This window comes from Delphinus delphis, chromosome 1 (genome assembly GCF_949987515.2).
Source record: "Delphinus delphis chromosome 1, mDelDel1.2, whole genome shotgun sequence".
NCBI lineage: Eukaryota > Metazoa > Chordata > Mammalia > Artiodactyla > Delphinidae > Delphinus > Delphinus delphis.
In genome coordinates this window covers 17,237,104-17,258,917 of record NC_082683.1, presented here as the reverse complement: position 1 = coordinate 17,258,917, position 21,814 = coordinate 17,237,104, and the positions used below count along the sequence as shown (strand labels likewise).

Sequence of the window (21,814 nt, the reverse complement as noted above, 5' to 3'; positions counted from 1 at the left end):
TCTCCAAGAATAGGGAAATTAACAAAATTTTAACAAGGAGGCACATATGAAGACAAATGTGCAAATATAAAGGTGCAAGCAAGGAAGCATTGAGGATTTTCTGTGAGAAGTATCTTCTCAGACACCAGGAGTCTCCCAAAGAACTTTTCTAGAGCTTAGTATTATATGCTTGGAAAGCTATAGGACTTGGTTGTTGGCATTTCTGTCTTGATGATCAAGATAATTTTTCGTAATATATAACTGTTTCAATGTTGGGAAGTAATTCTGCACGATCAGTGGCTTCACGTTTTTAGATACTTAGGTGTACCCTTTTAAACATCATTTTCTTTCATAAAGAAACTCAGGTTGTTTTTTGTTTTTTTTTTTTGCGGTACGTGGGCCTCTCACTGCTGTGGCCCCTCCCCTTGCGGAGCACAGGCTCTGGACGCACAGGCTCAGTGGCCATGGCTCACGGGCCCAGCCGCTCTGCGGCATGTGGGATCTTCCTGGACTGGGGCACGAACCCGTGTCCCCTGCATCGGCAGGCAGACTCTCAACCACTGCGCACCAGGGAAGCCCGAAACTCAGGTTTTTTTTTTTTTTAAACAGATTTTTCTTTCTTTTTTTTTTTTTTTTTTTTAGTTTATTAATTAATTTTTGCTGTGTTGGGTCTTCGTTTCTGTGCGAGGGCTTTCTCTAGCTGTGGCAAGCAGGGGCCACTCTTCATCGCGGTGCGCGGGCCTCTCACTATCGCGGCCTCTGTTGGAGCACAGGCTCCAGACGCGCAGGCTCAGTAGTTGTGGCTCACGGGCCTAGTTGCTTCGTGGCATGTGGGATTCTCCCAGACCAGGGCTCGAACCCGTGTCCCCTGCATTAGCAGGCAGATTCTTAACCACTGTGCCACCAGGGAAGCCCGAAACTCAGGTTTTTAAAGAAGGTTCAAATAGGGGCTTTAAAGAAGCCAAGAAAATTATTTCAAAGCCATCCTCTCAGAATGTTACAGCTATCAGCAGAAAAGAGTCAGTACACTGAGAAAATAAAGCTAAACCATCCACAGATGGCCAAATGGAATTTTCATTTTGGAAGATATTTTATTTCTGCTCTTTTCAAGTCTATCTAAATAAACCTGATGTCCCTGGAGGCAGGCTTGAGACTAATTAGTGAGGCTAAAACTGATCAACGGCAGAAGCCCCATCTCTGAAGTGCGAGGCATGCTGGAGAGAGTCTAGCAGATGAATCTCTCCTCTGAAGCCCCACAGAAATGTGTGCCATCTTCTGCCCATCTGAGAGTCAGACCAAGGTGGGGCTGTCACCTGTGTAGACAGAGTTAGGACAGCCTTTCTACACACCTTCCATGCCTACTCGGATCAAAAAGCACGACAGGTGAATCTGTAATTTAATTTTATGCTCCTTTATAATTCTTTCCCACTCAAGATGCACATGATCCTGGGATGAACATCCGTGAATTCCCCCTGCAATCCCCACCTGGTTTTTCTGGGATGCTGGCCACACCGTGAGAAGCCTTACAGAAAATGAGTTGGCACTATTTGTTATCCCATATGGGCAAAAGCTTTGTTCTTTCTATGTTTATTTTGGCTCTTTCTAGAAGCCAGAATAGAGCATGTAATAAGACCAATTTTACTTTTCTTCCTCTGAAAAAAGTTGCTTCTTACAACATGTGAGAGACCAGTATCATGGTTCCCTTTGAGTTTTCCTAGGTTTAAACAAATGGAATAAATCTGGGTTTGAGTCACTTGAACCTGAGTTCCAGTCCTGGCTGCTTCTATGACTAGCTGGTACATCCTAGAAACATCACTGACCTCTCAGAGCACGAGCTCCCTTATCTGTAAAATGTGGGTGGCATCACCTGTCACCCAGAGTTGGGAGGATTATAAGAGCAAAAGCATGACAAGTGTTGCTTAGCCTGGGCCTGCCCACAGCAGGTGCTCCAAGGAGCTGGTTCCTCCCTTAGGAGTGAAGACAGTCCCGGGCATCAATGCTGTAAAACTCCCCCAAACACTGTGTTGTTATCCCCACCACACCTCTTTCACAGTCTCTGCCAGGCGCTCTTCCTCTGAGGCCAAGCACTTGAGTTCAGCCCTTTGCTGGATGGCCTCTAGGATCAACCTGTGATGCCTCAGGATGGTTTCGAAGGCAGCACTTTCTGGGGTCATCACTGAACAAAGAGGGATTGAAAACTCATTAGTAAAACTATGAGCACCATTTTTCCCTTTCATCTTTTCTCAACTCAGTTCATCATAATGAGAATATACTTCATCTATCTCCCACCTGGAGTTGGGAGTGAAGAAGATGGCAAACATCACTGTAATCAGAGTATAATTAATATAAGCTTAGAAGAATTGCTGCACATTTTACTTTGAAAGGTTTACAGACTCCCATGTCCTTGAACAAAATTGCCAGTCCTTACTTCTACTGGTCAGGATGTGGAAGACTACCGTAAGAGAGCTGTTTCCTGCAAAGACTGACAATAATCTCTGGTGGGGGCAAAGCCAGCACAGAGGCCAGGCAACCTACCTGCCCGGAAGTAAGCGTCTGCGCCAGGCTCCCTTCGTATTTCCTCCGTGAGCAGGTTCAATGGGCAGGCCTTTGTCTCCTGAGCCACAAGCAGCAGTCGCCAAATGGCTGCTGCAGAGAGAGTCTGCTCTTCTAGAACTGCTGACATCAGAGCACTGAAACCACCTGAACCAGAGTCACGTTTCACAAGCTTCTCCATGACCTTCAAGATGCGGCACAAACATACACATAAGGGACTTTCTAGCCACTGGCCCAGCTGCAGAGCTGCAAGTCTGAGCACTGGGTCGTAGTGAACGTATTTCTGGGGAGGAGTTTTTCAACATCCTTCACTTCTTTCAACCTGAGAGATGTTTATACACGAGAAGGTTCTTCATTCCTCCTTTTGAATGCTTTTCCTTATCACTGCAGAAATTACAACTATCCTACTTGTCACTCTTAGAAATTGAATCACCTACTATCTCCTTCTCTGCTGACCCCTTAGCATTTCTCAACATGGCTGCATGTGTGTATGTTTATATAAAATAGAAATACATTAAAAATATATATATGTTAATCTTTTTTCCTTCTTTCTCAATTTTGCCCACCCTTCCTCCCTCTCTCTTACCTCTCTTTCTCCAGGGGCTAAACTCTTCACATGTGGGATCATTTTTTGTAACATCTGGTTGTCTGTGAAAATCTCTGAGAGGTTTTCGTGATACCGCCTCAATAGTTCAATCCCATAATCATCAGGGCTTGCTTGGACTGTAAGGATATTAGCACAACAACAAAACCTCCTTAACGCCTTTTCTACACGACATGAGGGGAGTTACAAATGCGGACAGAAGAACAGATTAGCACAGCAGCTCTGTCTCTTCTGGAGCATAAGTGCAGCTCGTGGCTTGGGGCCTCACACATGTATGCTCACGTCTCCTCTGGTCTACACTTAATCACTCAGTGTTGCAGGGTCACAAAACCACCAATACTTTGAAAGTTAGCGCCCAGTGGTAGAAGCTAGTGATTGCTCAACCGGGGGTAATTAGAAGGCTGCACTTGTAAGAGGTGCAGATGTAGAGATTCAAGGGATGTTATCTACCAGGCCTGAGGTAAAGGATCCATGCAGCGATCCAAAGTACAGGCAGGCACGAGTCAGGACGGCGGTAGCAAAGCTGACCCATTGTTCTTCTGTTTATATGCCCTCTCAGCCAATCTGTTAGTTACTCTCTTTTAAGAAAGGTTATATTTATTTGAAAGTAAAGAAAAATCAAAACTATCAGGCATTCCCATTAGCTTTGTAGATATTTAAAAATTTATTTTCCTCTCTGGCCCAGTAACTCCACTTCTGGGAATCTAGCCTTAAGAAATGATCTGAAGGCAAAAAAAAAATCTGTGTACAAAGATACTTGCCACTGAGAAGCTTGTGATGATGATGATGATAACAACTAATATTTACTGAGTGCGTATTATATTATGTGCTGAGCACTGTGCTCCATGTTTACATATATCATCTCAAAGTAGCCACAAAAATGAAGGTGGAAGGTACCATTCTTACCACCATCTCACAGGGCAGACAATGAGGTGCAAAAGGGTTAAGTCACTTACTCAGGGTCACAGAGCTACCGAAGAAGTCAGGATGCAAATCCCAGTAATCTTGATAGTCTTAACCATTATGCTACATGTGCCCCTAGACATGGGCATGAGTAAGACAGCATAAGTATACGTATGATAGAAACTACATAGCCTTAAAAAAAATAGAATTCTAGGGAGTGTTCTGAAATGTGGAGGAGAATGTTTATGTTATATTGATAAGTGGGGGAAATGGTAAAATATGGTAGAGTATCTCAACATTGTAAAAATAATGTGATAGATAAAATATGTCAATGTGTTTAATACTGAAATTATCACGTGGTGGGATTTGAAGTTTTCTTATTTTTTAAACTGTTCAAGTTTGTATAAGTATATATTATTCTTACAAGCTAGTTAGAAAGTTCTCTCATTTCCCAAATAGCCTTCTTCTGAAAACCATTTCATTCTCAAACGTTCTGGGACGGGGGATGATTGGCTAGAGTTGGGTTGTTTTTCAAAGGGATAGTCGCAAACTGGCTGGACACAAGGGGTGGTTAATTCTGGGCACTGCTGGGACCGAACAGCACTCCAGTGGGAGTGGGGACGTCAGGACCTGAGTTCCTGCTGCTCACACGTGTGAGTCCATCTGCTCCACAGGCGTTCACAGGTGGCACGTGACAGCCCCGGGAAAGCCACACTTCTAGACCCTGAACCACGGGAACATCACGGGGGAGCTTAATGGAGAAGAAATTCTTAGATTTCCGATCCTAACTCCAGAGATATCGAGAATCACTGATTTGTGACAGCTAGTTTCTCTTTCACAACGGCCTTTCTTAACATTGTCTTATCTCCCCCGCCAGCAAGGAGCCAAAAGGGTGTTTTAAGCTATAATTTTCTGTAGGAGTGGTTCCAGTCCAGAGAGTCAATAATTAACTAATACCTGTGGTGCTCGGCAAAGCAGCTAATTTCTGCAAATTCTCCAGCAGAAGGCCCAAGTTTGGGAATGTCATCTTCACAGCCTGAAGGAGTTTTACCAAACTCTCAGCGCTCAGGGTCTTCTCTTCAGTCATTCTGTGCAACAAATTTTCTATTGTCTCCTTGGGTGTTCCACCCTCACAGCAATTCAGAATCACCTGCAGTGGCAAGCAATCAACCCGACACCAGTTACTGGAAATTCTAAGTGCATTTGACACACCACTGGAAAGACCAGCAAGACAGCATTACAAACCGCCCCGACTCCAGGTCCTCTTCTGCTCGTCTCTAGCGCTAGTTTTGTCATAGTCTCTTCCTTATTCTGTTTCAATAAAAATCCAAAACATTCTCCAAACAAACAGCTCCATGAAAATCTTTCTTTCTCAATTGCCGGTCTGTGCATATTCTTTGCCTCTGACAGTTTGCATTTTGTGAAAATATTCTTACGCTAGGCCTATATGATAGAGCAAGCAGCTTACATCTAAGCTTTAGATTGAGTTTGTTCAGACACTAAGATTGCAAAACTGACTGGCAATTAATAAATACAGTTACAGTGTTTTTCATCTCTGTTCAGTCAAGTACATGACAGTGGCAGAGGCTGCGAGTTCAGAGCAATTCTATTACTTTACTTCCTTTTACTTTATTTGCATTGCAATTTGAATACCCGGATACTTCATACATTTGTCTGTGGCCTCCAAAATAATAGATTTAAAGTGCACTTCAGGATAATTTTTCTAGCAGATTCCTCATTATCCAGTCCTCTCCTCCCCAGTGGCCACATGCACCAGCTCCAGTCACCATCCCACAGTTCTACCCACTTGTTCTTCCCTGGTATGCTAGAGGGTTTTCTGAGTCAAGAGGGCACAGGCCTCCAGCAAAAGGTTGAAAAATCAAACACCTGACAGTTATTTTAAAGATATTTTCCAATCACAATAGAACTAGCCTTAATGGACTGCAATTAAATATGTATAACTTGGCTCTTGTGGATAATGCAGGGGATTATTTCAATACATGTAATCTACAGTAACTGAATTTTGAACTTTCCTTTGGGAAAATGCCAGCTCTCCGGAGAAAGAGTCAAGCAGATGGTCACAGTAGCATGCCAGAGGACGGTATTATCAAATTACTTCTGTTTTAAAATAATAAATTTAGCTATAAAACCAAATTGGTTTTATATATGTAAAAGAAATATCTATATTACATATATGAAAGGCATGTGTATATTATAAATTAAGTTGTCACATACCTTGTCCATACAGAATATAGTCTTTCTCTTTGTTTAAGGTCTAATATATATTAGATTTCTACTAAATGAGCTAAAATTTAAAACTTAAGGGCTTGTATCTAAAAATCATACTGATTTTTGTGCTATGTCTTAGCTCGTAAACAATAATCTGATACAAAACGAGGCAGCCAGATACTGTAAAGAGTGGGTATGAACTTTAAAGCCGGACAGGCCTAGTTTGAAATCCAGTTCTAAAATGTATGGCCTGTGTGACCTTGGGCAATTAAGTCTTTAAACCTTATTCTTCTCATCTGCAAAAGAAGATAACAATACCAACTCTTGCACTGTCAGTATGACAATTCTCTAAAATGAAGTTGCCATTTGTAGAGCTGAGCAAAACTCCTGGGACATATGTGATTGTTAATAAATGATAGTGGTTACTGATATCATTAGGAAGCAGGATGCACAGTGGGTAAGAGATGTGCTTTGTTTAGAAGTCTGGGTTCCAATGCTGGCCCCAAGCAGCTGTGCCTTTGGGTACGCTGCTTACCATTCTTAGCTTCTGTTTCTTCATCTTTAAAGTTAGGGTATTAACCATAACTTCATAAAGTTGCTGCGGGGGTAGAATTTAGTAATGCTTTAAAGGTCCTCAGTACATTACTTGGCACACAGTAAACAATAAATAAATAAATAAATGGCAGCTATAGCAATTACTATTCTTGTATCTGTTTCCAATCCTGAAGTGAAAAAATGCCTATTTACCCCCAGAACCCAAGGTATGTTTACAGAAGGGCCATGGTACCTATGATTAGCATCATTCCATAAGAGAGAAAAAGTTCCAGAAGGCCTGAGAGCATGTTCCACATGGTGTAAAAACCCTGTGCCTATGCGATCAACATTCACCTCTACACTCCTGCTTTATTATTTTGCTTCAATTTTCATGAGAAAGAGTAGCCTAACGAAGCTCTGGTGGAACCCCAATCCTAAGAAGTGTTTTTGTGATTTACAACTAATTTAAGTTCTTCTGCTTCAGCCCTTTCTGTCAAGTAAACTGAAAGTGACAGAAGAAAATGACAGCATGGTCTGCCTGGCTGCAGGGAATGGGGCTGAGTTTGGGCTCTACCTATAAATGCTATTTTTATCAAGATAATGAAACAGTTCAAAGGACACATTCAATCTAGCTAATAAGGAAAAAGTTTGAATGAGTAATTGAATGAAATCGCTAAACGAGGAATGAGATATTTCTAGAGCTATAAGCAACTTACTTAAACTGAGTGCCTGAAATTAAACTTAATCTGAAGTCTAAGGAGAAAACAGGGGTTTAATCTTATTCTGTTCATATATTATCTTTCTCAAGAAGTGCAAAGGAGTTAAACTTTTAAAAACATAATTTGCAAAATACAATTTTGAGATTAAAGGTTTTCCCATTTTATATGAAAAAAAGAGCAATATAAGATCGAGAAGAAGAAAATCTAGGATCCAGTCCTCACTATCAATCCAGTACGCAGCAATCACACCAGTGGTTTCTAAACATTTTCTCTCCTGAACATTTAAGCCACTTCCCACAGTTTGATACCACAAAAGTTCTCTGTCCCTGTTCCTTCCTTCCAGATATAAAAATATTTTTAGCACAAAGTTGAAATCATAACACCAACAAATACAGTTATCTAGTTGATTTGAGAAGTCATGCTAGCAGTTTTATGAGGATTTTAGCAGCTGGCTGGTGGGAGTGTAAATTGGTACAACCTTCCTGAAGGGCAATTTGGCAATATATATCAAACACTTGAAAAATTTTACTCTCTATTCCAAAATCTCACTTCTTAGAAATTATCCTGAGAAAATAATCTGAGAAGTATGCAACAATTTGTGTGTAAAATGTTCCCCTGTAACATTATTTATAATAGCAAAATATTGAATAGCAAAAACTAAGAAACAAATGCCCCAAAATAATTAATGAATTATGGTATATCCATTAGACAATACAATGCAGCTACCAAAATCCTTATGTAGGTATGGAAATATATTCACAATATATTCAATTAAAACATAAAGTTACAAAGCTATATGATAATCCCATCCCAGGATGATTCAAATGAGAAAAAGTGGGAGCACATGTTCCAAAATGTTAGTAGTGATCATCTCTGGGTGGTGAGATGGTGGAAGATTTGGACTTTTTTCTTTCTGCTTGTTTTCCCAATTTTCTAAAGATGAACAGTGTATCATTTCTGTAAAAAGTGTCATAACAATTAGAAATGTGCCTAAACACTTTAACTCTTGGGACAAATGTTTTATATCAAAATCCCACGGAGTCAGAGCAGGAATATCCAACCATCCACGCATCTAAAGATGTAATGTTTGACTATAGTACGCAAGGCACTCAGCAAGCTGGTGTAGCGGATACACGGAGGTATGAAGCAAGAACCTGAGCTTCAAGGTGCTTACTATGTAGTATGTGAAGAAATACTGCAAGGTAAAAAGTGCTCGGTGTCACAAAAGAGGTTTAAAACAAGTGCTGCAGAAAGGAGGAAGAGATACTCGACAGTTACCCTTTTCTCAGAGCCAGTCAGGAATTCCTCCTCGCCTGTTTCCAGGAACTCCAAAATAGGTCTCAGCTGTGTTACACACCGGATCAGGTCCTCTTTGTGTTCTAGTAACAGAACAGACAAGGTCTTTCCCTCCTCTGTGCTCCCTGGGGGAGAAAGAGCTAGAGATGAACAAGAGAAGCTCGTCAATTTGAAGAAAATGACAGCATGGTTTGTCAAGAGAGATCTAACAGAATAGTAAAGTGATTCTCAGCCAATTCTGAGCACCCGAATGCAGAATCTCCTTTTGGAGAGGAAAATGCTTTATTATTCTGTTTAAACTCTATGAAAGGAAAAATGTTTCATGTATCTGTCGAAACACAAAGCTGTAAAGCCAGCCAGAGGTTAACCTCTGGTTAGCAAGGCCACTGCTTCGTATCTAACCCAAACGAGAGAAACTTCAGCCTTTAAGTGCTGTCAGCAAACCAGTTCACTGTGGGCACTCAAAACACTGATTTGGATGTGTGGCTTTCTGAAGGGCAGGAGAACACTGATGGTATTCTCCAACTCCAAGGTGTCAGATTACTTAACTAGGGGGTAGAAATGAAGACTGAAATTCAGTTTGTATATATTAACATGCAGTCTCTGGAACTACAGGTAGAATTTATGTGAAAATCACTTTAACAATAACTAAGCCATTGAAGAAATGTATCACTGGAGCAAGCTTTACAGCATCTGCCCAGAATAAAATTCAGTCACTCAGGTGGATAAGGTTTCTCGTACCTTTTGGCTGCACTGCTTCTACAGCCTCTGGCTGTCTGCCTAACAGTGTTGTCTTTACCGCAGGATTAGAATCTTGGAACAGCCTCAACAGGGACACGACAGTCTGAACATCCAGGCTCTCACTTCTTACTTTATCCAGGATTCTCTGGAATGCTGACTGTCCTTCTTCACCCACAAGACATCCCATTATGGTCTGTAGAACACAAGTGCCCAGAAAGACAGATTAGCCAGCCACAAGAACTCCATGCTCCTTGGATTTGGCAAGTGGGCCCTCAACAGTTTGATCCCCACCTACTTGACCTTTCTATGGCATTTGACGGTACTATCACCTCTACAGCACAATTCTCCTCTGACTTCTTGACACTGAAGCATTTTGGGTAAGAACTCACCTTTCTGACCACTCTTTTTCTGCCTTCCTCACTGGCTCTTCTTCCAAATCCATAAGCAAAAGCAGTACCTAAGACTGGCTTCAACTCTTTATTTTTTCTCACTTTATATACTCTCCTTTTGAAAAGCTCTCACACATATAGCTTTAACTATCACCTTTATGAAGACAACCCTGAAAACCAGTGCACTAATCTTGAACTCTGTCTCAATCCAGAGCCACAGTGTCTGTTAGATGTGCCTTATCCTTCATGGGTCTCAGCACCATATGCCTAAAACCCAACTCCCTTCATGACTTTTCAAAACCTAGAGCATTAAAATATCAACTCCAGGGGTAAAATAAACAACATTAGCATTCCTTTCTTCGGTCTGACAGAGCATCTCTCACACAAATGGAAGGAATGCCAACTGGAAGGCAGAATTAATATCTCTATTTCAGCAATAATGAAAAATCTGGTAATTGAAACTTAATTTCATGAGTATAGTCTTATGTATAATCTTTATATTTCTACTTGGCAAAACTACAACTTACCTCTGATGTTTTTTAGTGTCGATACTATAAAAGAAAATATTTTCTCATGAGAGTCTTTAGAGAGCAAAAAGGTTTTCTAGACACACACATGCACACACAGCCACATACACAACACAAAAGGATCTCTTGAACATGTACACTGGCAAAGTTCACCTAGACAGTTATTATATATTCTGACAGTAATTATATGTTTAAAATTGTTGTTTAGAGGAACTTTATCTCCTTCTCTCCTCCCAAATAAACAGGATTATAAATGAGTTAGACTTCGTATTTCTTGAGTTTGTTCTAGCTTGTTTCCTGATCAGAGAGCTAAGTTAAACTTAAAAAAAAAGGTTCCTATGAATTTTGGTCATCTCCAAAAGTAAACATAGATAAAACACAATTTAATAATCCTTATTAAGTTTTTATTGGAATAAGTAACTTCCATGAACATAAGATAAACTCATTTTGTCTCTATTTTAAAAATAATAAACAAATGAGATAAAAATGTAAGTTGAATGCTTAATTCTCTTTGGTCGCATTTATTCATCCTTTCTTGCTTTTATTAGTTGGCCTAAAATCTCTTTAGAATGCCTCTTCCCTGACAGCAGTAGGGACCTGAGTAGGCAGCCTGGGGTTCCCAGTATGCCTCCAGGTTTTCATGCCCTTGAGCTGAACCTAATGACTTGCTTCTAAGGAAAAGAATATGGCAAATGTAATGGGACACCACTTGTGAGGCTAGGTTACTGTGACTTCCATCTTGCCCATGTGTGGACTCCCTCAGTGTCTTTCCTCTATGGGATGCAAGCTGCCATGTTGAGAGGTACCCTATAGAGAGGCCCATGTGGCAAGAAACTCACATCCCCGGTCAACAGTCAGTGAGTGAGCTTAGAAAGAGACACTCCCCAGCTGAGCATCGACATGTCTGCAGCCCAGGCTGACACCCTGAGTACAGCCCTGTGACAGACCCTGAGCCAGGGACTCAGGTAAGCTATGCCTGGATTTCCGACCCACAGAAACTGTAAGGTCATAAACGTTTGTTCTTTTAAGCTGCTAAATTTTAAGACTAATTTGTTCAACACAGGAGTAGGTATCTTATAAAGACCCACTATTGCTAATGCCCTTAGTTTTAAACCTGTTTCTTCCTCTTTATTCTCCATTTCTATCCTCCCTCCCTCCCTCCCTCTTGTGCACTTAACTGATACAACATACAGCTATCTCATTCTATCCTAGGCCAGTTTTCTTCCCCCCGAAGCTCTCTGAATACCCCAGATCCACCTCTCTCAGTATCCAATTTGTCTGGCATTATCATTTGAGCCAGTGGGGAAGAGAAGCTTTCATCAATGGTGGCATCTGATGCGCTTCTCATTATCCTCTCTGCTGTTTCCTCCTCTGCAGAACTGTTCAGCAGTGAAATTAAAACATTTGTTAACTTCATTGCTCAGCAGTGACACCAGGGTGACCATCTGGGAAGAGAAGCGGGGGTAGGCTGATGAAAAGGCCAGAAGGGAGCAGACAGCTGCCTGGAAAGCCCTGCTCTCTGCTCTTTCTTCCAGTACCTACTGGGGACCTGCACCAGAGCCAGTGCTGTAGCTTACTCCACCAGCCCCCTAAGCTGCCTGAGGTTCCACAGTGGAGTGAGCCCTTTTCTGAAATAGGGGATCTGACTAAACAGAAGGGTGTCACATATTGCAATAGGCTGGAATTCACTGATTGCTATCACATAACAGAACTCTAAGAAATGGACCAAAACAGAGTTTTATTCTTTAACCAGACATTTGGAACTCCTTTGATTCTTAGAGTTAAAGGTACTTCAATAAATTTGTATCAATTCATGGTCACAGAAGTACTCAAAGTACTTTTATCTATGAGTGAAATATAGGTCAATATGTTTAAAGATGGGACAGTTTTCTTTCTCTCTGTTATATGTGAAAAAACCATTTAATCTTTCCCTTACGCTCAGATCTTTTAATTGAATTTACTTATTTTCCCAACCATTTGCCTACTGCCTTCGGATTTGTCTTTGTTACACTATGTTCTTGTTCGCTCATGCCTTCCTGAATGCTGAGGGCCAGGCAATGGCAATAATGAGACAGACCACAACAGCTCAATACCATCCCAGATACCGTGCATACCTGCCATCTACTTTACTACTTACATCAGACCCTGGAGGCATTACTACGACTACTTAAAGGAGAGTCAGAGAGGTGAAGTAACTTGCCCAAGTTTGCATGGCTAGTGAGCAGAATACCCTGATGAAACACTGAGCTCATTCCAATGATCTGGCACACCTTTCACCCAGTTCCACCTCCCAAACTTCGAGTGTAACCAAATCCATTTCACTGGATTTTATTGGACTTACTAGAATCAACATCACTTGAACACTGGGTAGCATCTAGACAATCTGTACCATTCCTCCTGGTCTCACTGATTAGTGAAGAGACTGGTATACAATAGGTGCTTAATAAATGTTTGTTTAACTGAATGAAATTCCCTTCCCATAAGACCACTAGCCCTTCTAGCTATAGCTGCATATCTTAGATTTAATAATTAGCAGAGAGGAGATCTGAAAAAAACAACTTAAGTTCATCTCTCATAGACCTGTAAAGTGAACCCTATCCACTCACTTCTCAAGAAGGTTACCCTATACTGTGTCAGTGAACACAGTCCACAAAACACAGACCTACAGGTCTTGACAAACCTCTGAAGTAGTAACACAGATGAAAACATCAGATTCACATAAGAGCCTTCACTGTTGTTTGCCTTTGAAACAAAGTTGAAGGAAAAAAGGATGCTACCAGGTCTTCAGCTTTGGGAGTCTTTCTAGAACTTTAGGTGAAAAGTGGATCAAACAGCAAGGAAATCAATAGTAGAAAAAGTTATCTCCTTATTCTAGTCAAACACTCACCTTGCTATCTACACAATTAATTAAAAGCAGGGACACGGCTAGGAATAAAGCAAGTAGACAATTAAAAGTTCTAACATAAAAGGTGTAAAAAAGTATAAGTTTGCCTTTAAATACAGGTTTTACTCAGCTCAGCCAGAAAGCCTCTTAGGTTAGTATCAGCTTTTTCTAATGGTAAGAGATACTACACTGAGATAGAGACAAGGGGAAGCCACTTTCCCATCCCGGCACCCAAGAGATTTCTCCTTAATCAGTTTTGGCTTTGGTTTCACGCAATTCAAGCTGCCCAGATTCTTCTCATATTGCTGCAATCACTGCTCAGGGAATGGCTTTGCCACCTTTCATCATTTATCTCAGGAAATAAAATAATCAGGACACTGGTTCATGATGTCCTCCCTTAACGCAATCCAGGTCAGGTACATACCTCATATCTGTTTTTAAGAAAAGGAACAGGCTGGTCCATCTCAATCAGAACATCACTCACAAGCCTTAACAGGCCTCAAAATTACACACCTAAGTGTAGATTATAGTTAACGTTGAGCCATCTTTTTAATTTATGATGATGAACCAAATAACAGCCAACAACAACAAAAAACATTCAAAGCTCTCTGGGAGCTAAAGATGTATAAACAGAACAGTGACAAACAAAACCCCCAAACAACCTTTACAACTGTAGCTAAAATGCAGAATGATGTTCCAAGTGAACAGTTCTAATAAATAACGTTCGACACTGAAGTCTTTTGGGGATTCCTGTAGTTGGGTGACTTCTGTATACACTTCTCAAAAAATTACATACGTGGCAGGATTTCTTTGCTGTCAAGACATTCTGTAAGGATAGGGATCCAGTCTTATTTATGTTTATTTTCCTAGCAACCAGCTCAATGCCTGGCACATACCAGTTGCTCAGTAAATATTTGCTGAATCAAGGAGAAAGCAAAGAATAACACTTGGGAAATGCGTATTCAGCAGCTACTCAAAACACTGAGAGCTGTCAGCATAGACACTGTGACATCTGCCATCATACATTAAGAATTTTGTTAAGCCATTAACTTCTCCAGCAATGCTTCTCAAAATGTAGTCTAGAGATACCAAAAAAGCAGTCCACGGGGAACTTGTTAAAGATGGAGATTCCCAAGCTCTACCACAACGTAAGAATCAGACTCTGGAAATGCGGTCTGGAGGTGTACATTTTAACAAATCCACCGTTTTAACAAGTGCATCATTTTTATATATACTGAACTGCTGTTCTAGAGACTGATGGCTTTGTATGAGACACTACACCTGCAGTTCAGGAAGCTACTTCCAAGGGTAATGGTATCTATCTGAAAGCATGACTTAAGCAAACTAAGCTTAAAACATCAACAGCAAACCATCTCATGTCAGAGTAAGTGACCACGGCACTAGGATATTATAAGGCATTAAGTGAAAAAGGAGTTTCAAGACTGACTGAGTCTAAAAATGACTTTTTTTTAAATGACTTTTTAATTTTTAATATTTTTTTAAATTTTAATCACTTTATTTTATTATTTTTTTCTTTCTCTCTTTTCTCCCTTTTCTTCTGAGCCGTGTGGCTGACAGGGTCTTGGTGCTCCAGCCGGGTGTCAGGCCCGAGCCTCTTAGGTGGGAGAGCTGAGTTCAGGATATTGGACCACCAGAGACCTCCTGGCCCCACGTAATAGCAAACGGCAAAAGCTCCCCCAGAGATCTCCATCTCAATGCTAAGACGCAGCTCCACTCAACGACCAGCAAGTACAGTGCTGGACACCCTATGCCAAACAACTAGCAAGACAGGAACACAACCCCGCCCATTAGCAGAGAGGCTGCCTAAAATCATAATACAGTCACAGACACCCCAAAACACATCACCAGACACAGTCCTGCCCACCAGAAAGATCCAGCTTCATCCACCAGAACACAGGCACTAGTCCCCTCCCCCAGGAAGCCTACACAACCACTGAACCAACCTTAGCCACTGGGGACAGACACCAAAAACAACGGGAACTACAAACCTGCAGCCTGCGACAAGGAGACCCCAAACAGAGTAAGTCAATCAAAATGAGAAGACAGAGAAACATACAGCAGATGAAGGAGCAAGGTAAAAACCCACCAGACCAAACAAATGAAGAGGAAACAGGCAGTCTACCTGAAAAAGAATTCAGAGTAATGATAGTAAAGATGATCCAAAATCTTGGAAATACAATGGAGAAAATACAAGAAACGTTTAACAAGGACCTAGAAGAACTAAAGAGCATAAAACAATGATGAACAACACAATAAATGAAATTAAAAATTCTCCACAAGGAATCAATAGCAGAATAACTGAGGCAGAAGAACAGGTAAGTGACATGGAAGATAAAAGAGTGGAAATAACTACCACAGAGCAGAATAAAGAAAAAAGATTGAAAAGAATTGAGGACAGTCTCAGAGACCTCTGGGGCAACATTAAATGCACCAACATTCGAATTATAGGGGTCCCAGAAGAAGAAGAGAAAAAGAAAGGGACTGAGAAAATATTTCACAAGATTATAGTTGAAAACGTCCCTAATATGGGAAAGGAAATAATCAATCAAGTCCAGAAAGCACACAGAGTCCCATACAGGATAAATCCAAGGAGAAACATGCTGAGACACATATTCATCAAACTATCAAAAATTAAATACAAATAAAAAATATTAAAAGCAGCAAGGGAAAAGCAACAAATAACATACAAAGGAATACCCATAAGGTTAACAGCTGATCTTTCAGCAGAAACTCTGCAAGCCAGAAGGGAGTGGCAAGACATATTTAAAGTGATGAAAGGGAAAAACCTACAACCAAGATTACTCTACCCAGCAAAGATCTCATTCAGATTTGACGGAGAAATTAAAACCTTTACAGACAAGCAAAAATTAAGAGAATTCAGCACCACCAAATCAGCTTTACAACAAATGCTAAAGGAACTTCTCTAGACAGGAAACACAAGAGAAGGAAAAGACCTACAATAATAAACCCAAAACATTTAAGAAAATGGTAATAGGAACATACATATCAATAATTACCTTAAATGTAAATGGATTAAATGCTCCAACCAAAAGACACAGACTGGCTGAATGGATACAAAAACAAGACCCGTATATATGTTGTCTACAAGAGACCCACTTCAGGCCTAGGGACACATACAGACTGAAAGTGAGGGGATGGAAAAAGATATTCCATGCAAATGGAAATCAAAAGAAAGCTGGAGTAGCAATCCTCTTACCAGAAAAAATAGACTTTAAAACAAAGACCAGGGCTTCCCTGGTGGCGCAGTGGTTAAGAGTCTGCCTGCTGATGCAGGGGACATGGGTTCGTGCCCTGGTCCGGGAAGATCCTGCAAGCCGCGGAGCGGCTGGGTCCGTGAGCCATGGCCGCTGAGCCTGCGCGTCCGGAGTCTGTGCTCCGCAACGGGAGAGGCCACAACAGTTAGAGGCCCGCGTACCGCAAAAAAACAAAAAACAAAAACAAAGACCATTACAAGAGACAAAGAAGGACACACATAATGATCAAGGGATCAATCCAAGAAGAAGACACAACAATTGTAAATATTTATGCACCCAACATAGGAGCACCTCAATACATAAGGCAAATGCTAACAGCCATAAAAGGGGAAATCGAAAGTAACACAACAATAGTAACACCCTACTTTCACCAATGGACAGATCATCCAAAATGAAAATAAATAAGGAAATAGAAGCTTTAAATGACATATTCAACAAGATGGACTTAATTGATATTTATAGGACATTCCAGCCAAAAACAACAGAATACACTTTCTTCTCAAGTGCTCATGGAACATTCTCCAGGATAGATCATATCTTGGGTCACAAATCAAGCCTTCGTAAAATTAAGAAAATTGAAATTGTAACAAGTATCTTTTCTGACCACAGTGCTATGAGACTAGATATCAATTACAGGGAAAAATCTGTAAAAAATACAAACACATGGAGGCTAAACAGTACACTACTAAATAACCAAGAGATCACTGAAAAAGTCAAAGAGGAAATCAAAAAATACCTAGAAACAAATGACAATGAAAACACGATGACCCAAAACCTATGGGATGCAGCAAAAGCAGTTCTAAGAGGGAAATTTATAGCAATAAAATCCTACCGCAAGAAACAAGAAACATCTCAAATAAACAACCTAAACTTACACCTAAAGCAATTAGAGAAAGAAGAACAAAAAACCCCCAAAGTTAGCAGAAGGAAAGAAATCATAAAGATCAGATCAGAAATAAATGAAAAAGAAATGAAGGAAATGATAGCAAAGACCAATAAAACTAAAAGCTGGTTTTTTGAGAAGATGAACAAAATTGATAAACCATTAGCCAGACTCATCAAGAAAAAAAGGGAGAAGTCTCAAATCAACAGAATTAGAAATGAAAATGGAGAAGTAACAACTGACAGTGCAGAAAAACAAAGGATCATGAGAGATTACTACAAGCAACTATATGCCAATAAAATGGACAACCTGGAAGAAATGGACAAATTCTTAGAAAAGCACAACCTTCAGAGACTGAACCAGGAAGAAACAGAAAATACAAACAGATGAATCACAAACACTGAAATTGAAACTGTGATTAAAAATCTTCCAACAAACAAAAGCCCAGGACCAGATGGCTTCACAGGTGAATTCTATCAAACATTTAGGGAAGAGCTAACACCTATCCTTCTCAAACTCTTCCAAAATAAAGCAGAGTGAGGAACACTCCCAAACTCATTCTACGAGGCCACCATCACCTTCATACCAAAACCAGACAAAGATGTCACAAAAAAAGAAAACTACAGGCTAATATCACTGATGAACATAGATGCAAAAATCCTCAACAAAATACTAGCAAACAGAATCCAACAGCACATTAAAAGGATCATACACCATGATCAAGTGGGGTTTATCTCAGGAATGCAAGGATTCTTCAATATACGCAAATCAATCAATGTGATAAGCCATATTAACAGAGTGAAAGATAAAAATCATATGATCATCTCAACAGATGCAGAGAAAGCTTTTGACAAAATTCAACACCCATTTATGATAAAAAACCCTCCAGAAAGTAGGCATAGAGGGAACTTACATCAACATAATAAAGGCCACATATGACAAACCCACAGCCAGCATCATTCTCAATGATGAAAACCTGAAAACATTTCCACGAAGATCAGGAACAAGACAAGGTTGTCCACGCTCACCACTATTATTCAACATAGTTTTGGAAGTTTTAGCCACAGCAATCAGAGAAGAAAAAGAAATAAAAGGAATCCAAATTGGAAAAGAAGAAGTAAAGCTGTCACTGTTTGCAGATGACATGATACTATACATAGAAAATCCTAAAGATGCTGCCAGAAAACTACTAGAGCTAATCAATGAATCTGGTAAAGTAGCAGGATACAAAATTAATGCACAGAAATCTCTTGCATGCCTATACACTAATGATGAAAAATCTGAAAGAGAAATTAAGGGAACACTCCCATTTACCAATGCAACAAAAAGAATAAAACACCTAGGAATAAACCTATCTAAGGAGACAAAAGACCTATATGCAGAAAACTATAAGACACTGATGAAAGAAATTAAAGATGATATAAACAGATGGAGAGATATACCATGTTCTTGGATTGGAAGAATCAACATTGTGAAAATGACTCTACTATCCAAAGCAATCTACAGATTCAATGCAATCTCTATCAAACTACCAATGGCATTTTTCACAGAACTAGAACAAAAAATTTCACAATTTGTATGGAAACACAAAACACCCCGCATCGCCAAAGCAACCTTGAGAAAGAAAAATGGAGCTGGAGTAATCAGGCTCCCTGACTTCAGACTATACTACAAAGCTACAGTAATCAAGACAGTATGGTACTGGCACAAAAACAGAAATATAGATCAATGGAACAGACAGAAAGCCCAGAGATAAACCCACGCACATATGGTCACCTTATCTTTGATAAAGGAGGCAAGAATATACAATGGAGAAAAGATAGCCTTTCGATAAGTGGTGCTGGGAAAACTGGACAGCTACATGTAGAAGAATGAAATTAGAACACTCCCTAACACCATACACAAAAATAAACTCAAAATGGATAAAAGACCTAAATGTAAGACCAGACACTATAAGACTCTTAGAGGAAAACATAGGTAGAACACTCTATGACATAAATCACAGCAAAATCCTTTTTGATCCACCTCCTAGAGTAATGGAAATAAAAACAAAAATAAACAAATGGGACCTAATGAAACTTAAAAGCTTTTGCACAGCAAAGGAAACCATAAACAAGACGAAAAGACAATCCTCAGAATGGGAGAAAATATTTGCAAACGAAGCAACTGACAAAGGATTAATCTCTGCAATATACAAGCAGCTCATACAGCTCAATATCAAAGAAACAAATAACCCAATCCAAAAATGGGCAGAAGACCTAAACAGACATTTCTCCAAAGGAGATATACAGATTGCCAACAAACACATGAAAGGATGCTCAACATCACTAATCATTAGAGAAATGTAAATCAAAACTACAATGAGGTATCACCTCACACCAGTCAGAATGGCCATCATCAAAAAAATCTACAAACAATAAATGCTGGAGAGGGTGTGGAGAAAAGGAAACCCTCTTGCACTGTTGGTGGGAACGTAAATTGATACAGCCACTATGGAGAACAGCATGAAGGTTCCTTCAAAAACTAAAATCAGAACTACCATATGACCCAGCAATCCCACTACTGGGCATATACCCTGAGAAAACCATAATTCAAAAAGAGACATGTACCACAATGTTCATTGCAACTCTATTTACAATAGTCAGGACATGGAAGCAACCTAAATGTCCATTGACAGATGAATGGATAAAGAAGATATGGCACATATATTCAATGGAATATTACTCAGCCATAAAAAGAAACAAAATTGAGTTATTTGTAGTGAGGTGGATGGACTTAGAGACTGTCATGCAGAGTGAAGTAAGTCCAAAAGAGAAAAGCAAATACCGTATGGTAACACATAAATATGGAATCTAAAAAAAAATGGTTCTGAAGAACTTACAGGCAAGACAGGAATAAAGATGCAGGCATAGAGAATGGACTTGAGGACACAGGGAGGGGGAAGGGTAGGCTGGGATGAAGTAAGAGAGTGGCATGGACATATATACACTACCAAATGTAAAATAGATAGCTAGTGGGAAGCAGCCACATAGCACAGGGAGATCACCTCAGTGCTCTGTGACCACCCAGAGGGGTGGGATAGGGAGGGTGGGAGGGAGACGCAAGAGGGAGGGGATATGGGGATATATGTATACATATAGCTGATTCACTTTGTTATAAAGCAGAAACTAACACACCATTGTAAAGCAATTATACGCCAACAAAGATGTTAAAAATAAATAAATAAAAAATTTTAAAAAAATACTGAGTTAATGTATCAGCAAACAAAAGCAGTCGTCACCTACTGAGCTCCTTCTATGTGCCTGCCGTTTTAGTGTGAGTTTTACATAAATCTTAATTAATTTCACAATGACCCTATGATGTAGGTGATAACACTACCAAATTTTACAAATTAGGAAATTAAGGCTTTCAGGTATTAAGCTGCTGAAGCTAACAATACTAGTAAATGGTAGAGCTGGATAAATAAATGGTATGTCCATACAATGGGACCCTGCTCAGCAATAAAAAGGAATGAACATGCAACAACTTGGGTGAACCTCAAAATAGTTATGCTGAATGCAAGAAGCCAGACCAAAAGGAATACAGATTATATGATTCCATTTATAAAATACTCTAGAAAATGCACATTCATCTAGAGAGAGAGAAAACAGACAAGTGTTACCTGGAAAATAGCAAGTGGAAAGGGGCAGGATGGACGGATTGCAAAGGGATGTGACAAGATTTTTAGGGGTGATGATTATGTTCACTATCTTGATTGTGATGATGATTTCAGGTTTCAAAACTTAGCAAACTATAACCTTTAAATATGTACAATTTGCTGTACATCAATCATACCTCAAACTGTCTAAAATAAAGTGAGAGAGAAAGAGAGAAGTACAGGGCCTACATACAAAGCAGTACCTCCCCAACTCTATATTGAATTTAATCTTATGTTCTTAAAGTATTTTTCCTTTTTTCTTTCTGTAGCTGAACAATTTATTATAGAATAAAACAGAATCAGTTTTAAATATAGCTACCAAGTGATTTGTAGTGCTCTTACTCTGACCTCTAAAACCGAGGAAGAAATAACATAAGCCTATAATGATCACCAACAGTGAATCAGTGTTATTGCAAAGTACTATTAACGTTATTGCCATCAAATGATTAGGACAAGCAGTGGGGGGGAAATGTTGAATGAATCCCTGTACAGCAAACATTTCTTGAACACCTGTATGTGCCAGACACTTTTAGGTACACGTGTTGGGAAAAAAATGCATAAGGCACAGTTTAAGTTAGTA

General features: G+C 39.9%; 1 protein-coding gene across 4 annotated transcripts in view; it reads right to left on the bottom strand.

The window, feature by feature from the left end:
• Positions 1–21,814, bottom strand: part of ZBTB40 (zinc finger and BTB domain containing 40) — an 81,349-nt gene that overhangs the window by 21,087 nt on the left and 38,448 nt on the right. For 3 of the 4 annotated variants that reach the window (XM_060015747.1, XM_060015753.1, XM_060015758.1), the window contains 6 exons: positions 9,559–9,751; positions 8,800–8,957; positions 4,997–5,189; positions 3,119–3,255; positions 2,515–2,716; positions 2,022–2,155 (listed from right to left, as the gene is read on the bottom strand). In XM_060015747.1, the coding sequence (XP_059871730.1) occupies positions 2,022–2,155; positions 2,515–2,716; positions 3,119–3,255; positions 4,997–5,189; positions 8,800–8,957; positions 9,559–9,751 (1,017 nt within the window). The remainder of the gene's footprint in view (positions 1–2,021; positions 2,156–2,514; positions 2,717–3,118; positions 3,256–4,996; positions 5,190–8,799; positions 8,958–9,558; positions 9,752–21,814) is intronic. The other variant, XM_060015767.1, reaches the window with a different exon arrangement.